Here is a 12,884-nt window from a genome sequence, read left to right as displayed (position 1 = left end):
TATAATATAAGTTAAATATTCCGCCTTTTTTGCTTACTCATATCAATAGCAAATCAAATTATTTCAGATTATTCTTGTTTACACATAACACATAGTTTCACACATATTTCTCAGAGTGTTACACGATGTCCTCGCAATTAGGAAAAAAACATGGTTAATATCGATATCAGCAATCCAATAATGGAAATGCAACAGCGAGGTCAACACGGGCTCAGCATGGCCTAAAGTGCTAATGGAAAAGTGCAAATATTTTACCTTTTTCCAAAATAATAATGTTCAATAATAATTTTTCCTACCTTGAATTTTTCCAGAGTTTCTGTAAATGTATGGATGAGTTTCACGTCCGAGCTGAACCTCACAAAGCAGATCACGTGATGGAAATCATAGGCCATGGTCCTTGTTGCAAAGCTGTCAAATAGCTCCTTCACAGCATCTATTTTCCTAATTTTCAGCTCACCGTAGCATTCTTCCTCCATTGAGGAACTGGTATCCATCAGCACCTTAAAAAATAAAAAGATTCTACGAGTATTGCAATGTAAAGTCATTGCTATACTACTGTTATATATTCAGTTAGCAGATGGCCATGACATATAATGCAAGTATAAAAGTAAACTATTACCAGTATTGCTTCTTTCGGAGTCCTGCAAGTAATAAATGACTGGTCATCCGAAAGATTACCAGTTCTGTGTAAAGAAAATGCAAAGCAGGAGAATCAGAATTTCTACAAATCGACAATTGTTCCTGCAAAATATATTTTTGCAGGTTGACGAGAAACCAGAAGGTTATTAGTCCGATCCCCAGATCCACCCACTATCTGAATGTTGAGGTCTCCCAGAGCCAGACACCCAACCATAACTGCTCCCATTGAGCTGGCTGTTGCCTTGCATGGTTGACTATTCCGTCAGTGTCTGAATGGGTGAATGTTAGACAAGATTGTAAAGTGATTTGAATGGCCACTGGTTACAAAAGTCCTATTTGATAGCATTCAATTTACTATTAAGATTTCCTTTAAAAAATGGCAAATATGTTAATGTATTATAATGTAATTTAACAGTTGAAAAGTGGTCCGCATCTTTTCAGTTGAGAACATCAAAATGGTCACATTTTAGCAAATTGGCTTATTTGACATAAAATAAATGTACATTTATGTTCCACATAGGGCAATATATATGTTGTGCACACATGAGTGTGTATTGTTAGTAAAGAAGTGCAACTGATTTATTTGCTTACCTGGCGGCCAGTTCCTCCAAATTCAGATGGTGTTCTTTGCCAATGAGAAAATCCCAGACATGAATCACTTGCGGTTGCATTTTATCTTTGCACAGACAAATACCAAGATTATCTGCCACAAGAAGAAGTATGTGTTAATGAACCATTAATGCACTAGAGACTATGTATGCTGATCCAATAATTGACTTATTTTGTTAAATGTGGCACAAGGAAGTACTTATGCTAGCTAGCAACAAATCATTAAATCCTATAAATGTGTGTGCATGTGTGTGTGTGTGTATACTAGAGTTCAAACTGTTTTCATGAACATTAAAATAATGTATATTCAATAGTTTATGGAAACATGAAAACCATATGAAATGTGCATTAACATTAATGAAGGTTGAGCCCTTCGCAACGATTTTTTTTCTGCATCTTCTGCAGAAAGGCTGCCAATCTTCACTTAAAGGAATACTTCACCGATTCAGAACCGGCGTTCTATCATTATAAAATCGCTATTGTAACATAAAAGAATCAATACAATTCCCTCAGTCTAACCCAGTCTTCCCTTAGCCCAGCTTTCCTGATTTAAAGTTCTCCTGACATGACGTCAATTGGCGAGTTTGACGTCATCTCAGTAAAACTTTGCTTGCCTGCTAGAAGGGCAGAGGACTACAAAACACGGCTTCTGCAAATTTGTAAGCCCACCAATAAGGAATGGAGGGGGGCTGGAGCTCGCATACGAGGTGTAAACACAATGTCCGCCATGTTTCTTCACCGCTTAGCTCAAGAACTAGCCCGACACAAACCTGCGACCATGGCAGAAGCAAATTTGCAATGGGCAACAGCCGAAGTGGATTTGAAAATCTATTGCTGGATTCTGACAATCAGGTCTATTTGTACAAGCCAGAATACAGCCAGGAAGAATTTAGACAAATAGAGGTGGAGGCTGCTGCGGCTGCAGCTGAACAAGAGGACGAGGAGTCGGAGCGCGCCGGCGTGAACTGGTGGTGTACCTGTTTGCTCTGTTCGCCTATGGACACTAACAAAGAGTCCCTGTGCTGCAGCGAATTTCAGCTATGCCAGTTTCTTCTAGAGTAAATAGCTGAATCTGGCGCGGACTGGGCCATGTGTGTAACCTCTCACCCAGGCTATACACCTCATCTGAACATTTGGGTATTGGATACATATTTCCCGACCCAGAAAGTGAACTGGAAACGCCGGCCAAAGCCCGCCGGGAGAAACAGACGTCTGAGCATAGAGCAGTCTTTGATTTTTTTGCTAACACATTGGCTACAATAGTTGGCTACAAAGTAGCCAATCTTATTGGCAGAGCATAGGCTATATTACGTTTGCTTGAAGTCTGTGTAATGCTGTATGCTACTCAAGGCATATCTTGCTTTGCCAATGTTGTTCTCTTTCTTTCTTAGACAGTATCGGCTTCCTGTGTTGTCCAGGCCATCAGAGCTAATTACCCAGCACCAGATGGGAAGTACTGTGCTACCAGGAGACGGAAGATGCTCAAGATGAGCTGTGACTATTTTGACTCGAGCAAACCCACCCTACACGTTTTATTTTTGTAAATAGTTCATATTTTTTCATGAATGAAACTTCAAATTCATGTTGGTTGTTTTGATTAGTTTACTAACCCAAGTGCTATAATACTAAAGTAGGCCTATTGTATAAGATAAACACTTATTTCAACTGGGGAGAAAAGGTTGATACTTGATATGCTGAGCTTCTGTAATTAGCAAATGTTTTTATGCTGTACAGTAAAACGAGAGCAGAAGTCTAAACTAGTCAACGTATCACAGGGATATGTTCACACAAAGTTTGCTCGCGCTACCACGTTGCAGCGAGCGCAATGCAGTCATAGTTGGAGGATTTCCTACTTTGAGCCAGAGAGACCACTTTCTGTCTTTTCTCAGGCTAGGATGAACCGATTTCAAAAAATGTTGCACATTTATAATACATAGAATTATTTACTTCATATAACATTCATAGCTCCACTGGTGAAGTATCCCTTTAAGTTTCCCTCAGCAATCATAGAAAAAGCTAAGTATGCTTTAAATTCAAACCGAGACACACCAACTGATCATAATCCCCCTCATCTGCTTACTGCCATTCGCTAAACAACACCTGGATTAAAAAAACAAAATTATTATAATTGAATCCTCTAAATACAATGGATATTTTGGTGTTAGGACAGAGCATTAACTTGTCTTCACTAGGCTCATGCCTTTCAGCATGTCTTTCATTGATGCAAAAAATGAACATGCCAGCGGGAATGTTGCTTAGTGGTTGATGCTGGAGAGGGCATTTTTCAAAGTGCGGTTATCAAACATGGTTTCAATTATCTAATATTTGAAACAGTTATCCTGGGAGTTGGGAATCCATTAGTTTATCCAAAAACCTGTTACCATTTCATCCCTAGTGTATACATACATACATAACAACATAATTTTCTTTAATTTTACTTAATGCAGTACCTTCACTCAGAAGGACAGGCAATGGCCCAGATTGGCCTGCTTCCTTGAGCTGGAGTGGAGGAGTCACTTGTAGGAAGGGGAACTTAGACACATTCTCTGTCATGTCGGCAAAAGTCTTCTTCATATTCACCTGAAAGCTTTAAGCAGAAACATGGACTTTACCACTTTAGCTTTTGCTGCCTTTGCTCCATGGCAGCTTTCTGTAAGGTATAAAGCACAACTTCTTGGTGGTGGTAAGAAACCTTGGCCTTGCCTCGGCCGCATCACCGTCGTACATCATTTATCAATAACAGGACACCCCAGATTCTGCTAACAACAGTTACCAATAATGATAAGATATTGGATACTTTCATCTATATAATTTTTGGGCTTTTATAAGCTTCTTAATCAGCTTAAATAATACAAATCTGAGGTAATACTTTTAACAGTTCTGTGTAAGTACCCTACAATTTGAATATTAAAAACAACACTCAAATATAACTATCGCACAGATATTTCCTTGACAATGTAGAAATACTGTGTTAAGAGGCCAAGCAGAGGTGGCTTAATCAAATCAGTTTTATATTCAAATGGTATATCTTTGTTAAATGGCTACAGACTTCTCTCCATGCATGTCAGCATGAGATATCCAGAAGAAGTATGTTTTGAAGGAGGGAGGCAGGCTGAGCAAGATCTTCTCCAGATCAAAGTTTCTCTTCAGTGAGCTCTCCTGCAAGTCTACTTCAGAGCAGTTTGGAATTCTCTCTCCATCTATAAAAGAATCAAGGCAATGTGAATTAAGCTAAGAATATTGCAAACGATTACATATGGTCACAAAACATACTTTTCATTGTAGATCAATCCTATGAGCTCCCTGCCCTTTGTAAAGTATGGTTTTATTGATGTTGATTACAACATAACATTGATTTCATGTTTGCTTTGTACCTTACCTTTAATATATATTTCTGTTTGACACTTCACAAACCAAAATTCTTTAAATTCCTTATATCATTTTTCATTATTTCATGGGCAATCAGTTGTCCAACAATGACCAATTATCATATTAATGAGTGTTTAGAGAAGAAAATAAAAATGGCATGGATGTGGGTCTTAATGTTTATTTGTTAACGACAATTATTTAAAGGGACGGGTCAGATTTGTGCATGCATCATTTTTTATTCAATTGACAATAAATTATAATGTGGCAGTTTTACTTAAAGAATGGCATCTATTGACTAGCGAAGTGCATACTAGTATGTTACATGTGTGCAAAATGGTTCTGTAGACTTGTCAATTTACCTCTGATCTTTTGAAGAACATGAGCTCTTTCCAAGACAACTGGTGTTCCAGGTACATTGACTGGTTCACAAAAACGAAGTCCTTCCTGAGATGTCAGTTTGATTGGTGCATAATTTTCATGCACCTCTGACTCATTCTGGTTAAATAGGGGAAGGTCATTAATTTTTAAGGAAATTGGACATCATCCTTAAATAAAAGTAGGCTGAATATGTTTAATAACAATTGATAGAGTGATGAGTTTCTGGCATTCCAATGGACACGTTTGAGCAAAATAATATCAAGACAAGTATGAAGTATGAAACGTACCTCTGATGCTGCTATGAGATATGCCCAACAGTGTGTTGAAAACTCAAAGACGTTAATGTCATCGATTGGTTTTTCCTCAGTGCGTTGTCCAGGCCTTGGCAAAAGTTCTCTAAACAGCACATACAGTCCCTCGAGGATTGCTATCTTTAGAGGGTGGAAGATAATACAACCATAATGCATATGCATGTGGATATATGGGACTAATATGGAACTTTGAGTCTGCAATAAAGTATTTATTCATTCATGTATCATGCATGAGGGTTGTGTGCCACAACGAGCACAAAGATAGCTAAATGCTAATAGTACAACATACCTTCTGAGTTTTGGTTACAATCTCATTCTTGCAGATCAGCTGGAACAAGCTTTGTGCCAGAGGGTTACAGCCAGTTAGTTTGCGAATGTAAGCAACCACCTTCAGGAAATTCCCTCCACACTTTTCTGATTTCTAAGAGAGTGCAAAAGCATTTTGTTTTTTGCAAAGAATACTGATAAAGGTTTGTAATGGAATTAAATGGTAGGTAATTCAATGTGGCTTACAACAGAATACAGTGAAGCGAGGAACACACTGTGCCCTTTTGTGGTTTGAGGCACAGACGGTTCAACATCATTACTGAACAATTGTTGATTGTTTTGGGGTTCGTCGAGACACGTAGACAATGAAAAATTAACTGTTGAAATTCTGTCTTCGGAGATGCCACAATCTTCCAATATCTCACCAACACCATGGTTCCCTCTGTCAAAATTAAGTTCAGTCTGATTATAAATTAATTGAGCTGTGAGGAAAATATTTCATAATTTAAATGCAAAAAACTAACTGCAAATTAAAAATTATTTAGATTTGGGATTACTGGTAATGTAGAGCATGGCCTGGGACTCCACTTTCGAATGACAGTTTTTTTTTCAAATCATTAATTGTGTCTGTGGTCAAGTTTACAGAGATTTCAAAGTTTCCCTGGAGGTGGAAAAACGAGAGAGTGACAGAAGAATGACATGTAAACTGAAAATGTATATTGTATGGCAACAAACAGGAAGGAAACAAGTGTCTATCAGGAATAAATTGATTCTTAAATTTGGTCCTCTTAAAACAAGATCTTTTGCATTAAACACCCACCCTGAGCATTATGTGACATCGAACAGTATTCTCTCCTGGAGTATCTCCAACTGCTTTGTTAGTAATCACAATGTTACTTAGTAGGTTCTGAGTGGGTGTAAATATGGCATAGAGTATATCTTTGTTTTTTATCTGTCTGTCTTTTAAGGAACCTGGGGAAATGAAATAAAAACAAAAACATAAATGTTTATGAATGCATCATATATGATTAGACATCATAGTTTAAGATAAACAGAACTGGCTGAATACATCAATGTTTCAGGATTTATAATATATAAATAATTGTAATGATGTTTAAGACTCATAACAGTACCTACAGTTGTGTTTGCATGATTTAGGCAAAAGGTATGCTGTTCTTACATGTGTTGAGGAAGGGGTCATCGGTTAGGGGCATTCCGTCCACCGTGTACAGACAGACACCTTTACTGTTGCCAACATTTTCAACATGACAAATCCTTAGCATTAAATCTTCAACTGTGTTCTGTGCAGGATCCATGTCTAGAAAGGGAACAAATTATGAATTGCCATTATATTGCAAACCTCATATGGATAACCAGGGAGAAACCAGTATGTTTGGTAACCTACTGGGCTCAATTACTCCCATCGGAGAACTGAATTGGCAGACACATTCAATGAAGTACATAAATCAGCCTGCTCGCCAACCCACATGACCCATATGAGATTTTCTTGTGACCCAGGGATGACATATTTATTGTTCCTCTTCGGAAAAAACTACGCAGCCATGTATTATATTTGCCATTGCTTCACCAAAAAGTGAATGGTATATATACTTTTTGTTTAACGGGATAATTGTTACAAGTGAATAGTGCTTATTATGTTTAAAAGGCGTAATACAATCAATAAAGTAAAAGGCAGAAACAAATACATTTTCAAAAGACTACTGAAAATATCAACAAAGTATCATCGTAATGTTGACAACCGGAGGAGGTTGCAATTTACCTAGGAGTCAAGGACACTTGGGAGTGACTTAAGACTAGGGTTGAGCACCGAAACTCGGTTCCAGTAGGGAACCGGTTCCGACGTAAACGGTTCTAACAAGATCGAATAAGAACGCACATTTCGGTTCCTCATAACGGTGCCGGGCGTTTTTTAACACCCCCTGCCCCGCCCCCATGGTGTTGCGGCGTCAACTTGCGTTAGTGCTGGGCGCTATACCGGTTCACACTGAATAACGGTGTGTATTTTCGTTAGGATATGATTTTTTTATAGAGGGCCATACCGGTGTATTTGAATACACAATGTTCGGAACACAGCGCTGCGCGACACTGTTTCAGACTGGACCCTTTTCAATGTTGAGCTAAACACGCATGGTACGACTACGACTTTCTTTATAGGTCCAGGACCATGACTGCAAGGCGTGGTATTTCAGGCCAACTGGTAAAAGAGTGTGTCACGGCTTTCAAACATATAAACCATAAAGCCTATGGGCGCCTCGAGACTCGGGACGGACTTGTCAACGCGCTGCGGCATCGCTTACTTGATGTTGTTTTGATTGAAGATCGGTAGGTTGTAGTGGGTGAACGTGAATGAACGTGTGTGTGTGTTGCGAGCGAATGTAATTTTAAAGTAACAAACAAACAAACTCAAAGCCTATGCATGCATCCAAAACTTTCTGTTCAAAACCAAATAAACAAATCAAAAACAGAGTCGTTATTCGCTTCAAATACTTTTTCTTTTCAAAACTTGGGAATTAATACAGCGCGGTATCGAGCGGCTGAAAACAATGTTGGCGTCTCCTGTGGCTGCCTTGCGCACATGAGTTATACTACTTAATATGACTTTGGCAGTAATGTTGCGCCATGATGCGTGCCTGCCTGCTTTCAGCGAGTAATTACAATTATTTGTAATTATTTTTTAAAAATATATTTATCAGTCACAGCACTCACATCAGCCTCTTCGTGTAAGTCGAGTAATTTAATGCAAACCGTAAATCTTGCATATCAAGTAGGCTAGCAAACACCATTGCCATTCAACTCAGGGTCCGCTGACTTTCTGCTTAATGTGAAACTCATAACAAGTCGTGCATGTATGCAAGTGTGTGCGGTTTCGTTTTTTTAAGTACCGGTTCGAGAACCGTTTTAGCACCGGAACCGTTTGAAAAGTACAGAGTAGGCACCGGTATCGGATAAAACCCAAACGATACCCAACCCTACTTAATACCTAGGGTCTGTTTTTGTATGAAAGAGAGCTTAAAAACGTACAAGATTATTAATTTGAGGGCTCTACCCCAAAAGGAATTCATGAAATGACCTCACCAAAAGGTCATCAACTTGGGGCCTTGAATATAAGGTCCATAGATAGACTCCAACATAGTGCATTTCTTCTAGCTTATTGAAGTTAGTAACTGTTTAGGAGCATGACCCTGAGATATTAATAAATTAATTGTGTTCACAATAAAATAGATACTGATATAATAGCATAAGTTATTATCTTTTTATCAGGCCAACCACCCCTGGTCATCAGGATTAGGGCTGCAACTAACGATTATTTTAATAATCGAATAATCTGTAGATTATTTTTTCGATTAATCGATGAAACGGATAAAAAAAAGAAACATTTGGAATTGCCGCATCTTTATTAAAAAACGGAACATTACTTCAAATTCACAGTGCAGACTGAAGTGTAAAAACACCAGGTTATTGCTCCAACGTCCCGGAACAATTCAAAGTAATATTAAATAATTTTAAAAAAAATTAAAAAAATAACTGGGATAACACAAAAAAAAACATACAATATATGATATACTTTTATATGTATATAAGGGATGTCCATGGTTAACCGGTCAAACCTATTGATACCATTTTCGAGACTCCTTGAAATAGAACTTGTAATATTGCTTTAATTGCTGATAAGATGATGATAGTTCAAGATAGGATATTAAACAGGTCATAATTCTATCTTTACTATCTATTTTATATTACTGGGAAAACAAGTTTTCACCAAAATCTAAATTATTATTTTATTTTTTCTGTTGCATTTGAACGCATCAATCATGTGTCAATTTTTTTTAAAGCTAACTAGCTCTATATCCTGCCGATTTTAATATGGATTTAAAAACGGCATTACTATTTTTAACTGACGGGACTTTCTACACTGTCCGGTTGTGTGATAACTACCGCTGCTTTGAATGACTGTTGATGCACGCAGTGCCGACTCCAAACCCGTCTGCACAACGTCTGCAGCAGCAGCAGCTGACAGAGTTTTCGGTTGGACTTGACGGATACTGAGTTTAAGGTTTTTTTTTTAACCCAAAGACAGTGGAGGTACAACACTTTTATGTAGGCCTACAGTCCAGTTTTAAGACATAACCAAAGTACAAGCTGTGGTCGCTCACACTAAAGATCGCTGTGGACGTGCATGAACCATGAACTAACCTGTCGGCGGCTGGCTGTAAACAGTGCTGCGCCTATGAGTAACTTATTAATCGCGCGACACAACGAATCGACGACCAAATTCGTTGCCAACGCATTTATTAATCGATTTTTATCGATTTTATCGATTCGTTGTTGCAGCCCTAATCAGGATATAGACTCTAGCAACATTGTTTTTTTTTCCTACAGTGAGATAGAGAAGAAAGTATAGGAAAGAATGAAGGGAGGATATGCAGCAAAGGACCATGGGTAGTAATCTAACCCAGGTCGCTGCCATATCTGTGCGTTCACACCAAACGTGTAATTTGTCGCCCGTTCGCGTTGTCGCCGAAGATTTGTCGCGCCACACATCATGATCTGTCGCTGTGCAAGTTTTGTCGAATTTGCCGCGCCACAACAAGATAACCACCATTGCATGTCTTTACCTTTTGTGGAAGAGGGAGAGACGTCGGAGGACCCGACGCAGTATATTCATAATATTGTAACGACCACGGAAGAGGCAGTGAATGAAGTATTGAATAGACACGAGATTTATTAGATAGGCCTACCTAATAAACCGTTGGAACACACAAGATCGGAAACATAGCAACGCCGGTAAACAAACCCCGAGAAGCCCAATCCCTATGAGAGCTCCCCGCGCTACGGCCATCCGGAGGCGCACAGAGCTTTTGGCCGTGATATTATGTATACAAATATAATATTATATACTATTACATTATATATAGAGCTCCGGGAGTCGCAAACGGCAACTTTCATTTTCACCTCCATGCTGCAGTTCACCCCGGACTGAGTTTGACGGTTGAACGCTGATTGGCTGTCATCACCCGAAATTCGCGGCAAAGTTGAAATATTTCAACTCGAGCGAATTTGTCACGCCTGTGCACGGCGAAAGTGTGGCGCGAAAAATTCGCCCGATACGCGTCTATACGTTCACTTTGTATGGGATCCTGTCGCCCCGTCGCGTTTGGTGTGAACGCATAAGGCCTGAGCTTTAACCGTGATTTCACACCAAACGCGACGGGGCGACAGGATCCCATACAAAGTGAACGTATAGACGCGTATCGGGCGAATTTTTCGCGAGATAAAAATAGATCTGTGATAATAAAAACGATGACGAAATGTCATTTTGTTTTCGTTGACGAGACGAGACAGGACTAAAATGTTATTGGTGTGCTATTTGTACATTCAAAATGCACGATATTTTCCAATCAGTACACTCCCGTAAGGTTCTTATGCAACTGTTCACTCCTCCAGTAAATAGGACGGACCTTAGCTACGACTTGGCAACGGGAGGTATGGTCCACTCAGCTATAAGCTAACTTTATGCATTGTACATGATTCGAAATTCTTCCCAGCTTTAATTCCACAGATACTAGGGTCTAGCATATAACCGCGTTGTCTGATTACAGTTTAATTCATTTTTCACAATTTACCGGCTCTCGTTTTGAAGAAAATCACCGCGCCATTCGTTTCAATGGGAATCGCCACGGTCTACACTTCAACATAAGGTGGACTTTGAAATCCGTCCCAGCCTTTATACCCAAGATACTATAGGGTTTATAGCATATAACCGCGTTTTCTGATTACAGTTTAATGCATTTTTCACAATTTACCAGCTATCGTTTTGAAGGCTGAACAGACAAGAGTACTAAAGTGTGACGTCACGTTTCGAGAGCAACAGATTTTGGAAAAGGAACAATCTTTTTGCGAATTGATTTGTGAGTTTGCTTTACCAATGATGTAAGTAATATTGAGAATAGATTGTCTTCATATTAAAAAGAAAACTAAACTAAACTAACGTTTACAAACTTTTCCTTTTAATACCCCAGGGGAATACATGAACGCCTCGACATTTTTCGATTGGAAGTGATTTTCACCTCTTGAAATTTATTTATTTTAATTTTGAAAGAAACAACACATGGAAGCAATGGAGAACGCCATCTCTCGTTCGGTTGTTTAGAACTGAAAATCCGGTTGCCAGGACCGTAAAAATATATTTCAACTCGAGCGAATTTGTCGCGCCTGTGCACGGCGAAAGTGTGGCGCGACAAAACAAAACTTGTCGCCGGTTTTCTCTCGCGAAAAATTCGCCCGATACGCGTCTATACGTTCACTTTGTATGGGATCCTGTCGCCCCGTCGCGTTTGGTGTGAACGCATAAGGCCTGAGCTTTAACCGTGATTTCACACCAAACGCGACGGGGCGACAGGATCCCATACAAAGTGAACGTATAGACGCGTATCGGGCGAATTTTTCGCGAGATAAAACCAGCGACAAGTTTTGATTAGTCGCGCCTCACTTTCGCCGTGCACAGGCGAGTGCGTTCACGAGGATTTGTGGCGCGACAAATTCGCTCGAGTTGAAATATTTCAACTTTGACGCGAATTTCGCGTGATGACAGCCAATCAGCGTTCAACAGCGTGGCCACTGAGTCACATGTTTAACGTAACAGCCAATCAGCGTTCAACCGTCAAACTCAGTGCAGTGCAGTCCGGGGTGAACTGCAGCATGGAGGAGAAAGTGAATGTTGCCGTTTGTGACTCCCGGAGCTCTGTATATAATATAGTATATAATATAATATTTGTATATATAATATCACAGCTAAAAGCTCTGTGCGCCTCCGGATGGCCGCAGTGCAGGGAGCTCTCATAGGGATTGGGCTTCTCTGGGTTTGTTTACCGGCTTTGCAATGTTTCCGGTCTTGTATGTTCCAACGGTTTATTAGGTAGGCCTATCTAATAAATCTCTGTCTATTCAAGACTTCATTCACTGCCTCTTCCGTGGTCATTACAACATTATGAATATACTGCGTCGGGTCCTCCGACGTCTCTCCCTCTTCCACAAAAGGTAAAGACATGCAATGGTGGTTATCTTGTTGTGGCGCGACAAATTCGACAAAACTTGCACAGCGTGTGGCGGGACAAAACTTTGGTGACAACGCGAATGGGCGACAAATTTAGCATTTGGTGTGAACCAGTGTTAATTTCGTTAACGAAAAATATGACGAAAAATGTTCGTCAACAACCTTTTTCCGTGACTAAGACGAGACGTTGACGAGCTAAAAATAGATCTGTGATAATAAAAACAATGACGAAATGT

At 39.5% G+C, this 12,884-nt stretch overlaps 1 protein-coding gene across 1 annotated transcript in view; it reads right to left on the bottom strand.

Annotated features, from left to right (window-relative positions):
* Positions 1–12,884, bottom strand: part of LOC130379376 (uncharacterized) — a 37,738-nt gene that overhangs the window by 12,753 nt on the left and 12,101 nt on the right. The window contains exons 4-15 of the mRNA XM_056586157.1: positions 6,754–6,891; positions 6,394–6,545; positions 6,131–6,234; positions 5,820–6,015; positions 5,596–5,727; positions 5,283–5,426; positions 4,977–5,112; positions 4,298–4,448; positions 3,699–3,835; positions 1,231–1,342; positions 620–683; positions 297–500 (exon numbers count right to left, since the gene is read on the bottom strand). Of these exons, the coding sequence (XP_056442132.1) occupies positions 297–500; positions 620–683; positions 1,231–1,342; positions 3,699–3,835; positions 4,298–4,448; positions 4,977–5,112; positions 5,283–5,426; positions 5,596–5,727; positions 5,820–6,015; positions 6,131–6,234; positions 6,394–6,545; positions 6,754–6,891 (1,670 nt within the window). The remainder of the gene's footprint in view (positions 1–296; positions 501–619; positions 684–1,230; positions 1,343–3,698; positions 3,836–4,297; positions 4,449–4,976; positions 5,113–5,282; positions 5,427–5,595; positions 5,728–5,819; positions 6,016–6,130; positions 6,235–6,393; positions 6,546–6,753; positions 6,892–12,884) is intronic.

Source organism: Gadus chalcogrammus, chromosome 3 (assembly GCF_026213295.1).
Source record: "Gadus chalcogrammus isolate NIFS_2021 chromosome 3, NIFS_Gcha_1.0, whole genome shotgun sequence".
NCBI lineage: Eukaryota > Metazoa > Chordata > Actinopteri > Gadiformes > Gadidae > Gadus > Gadus chalcogrammus.
Note: the sequence above shows the minus strand (reverse complement) of the source record. Positions and strands in the feature narration are given on the sequence as shown.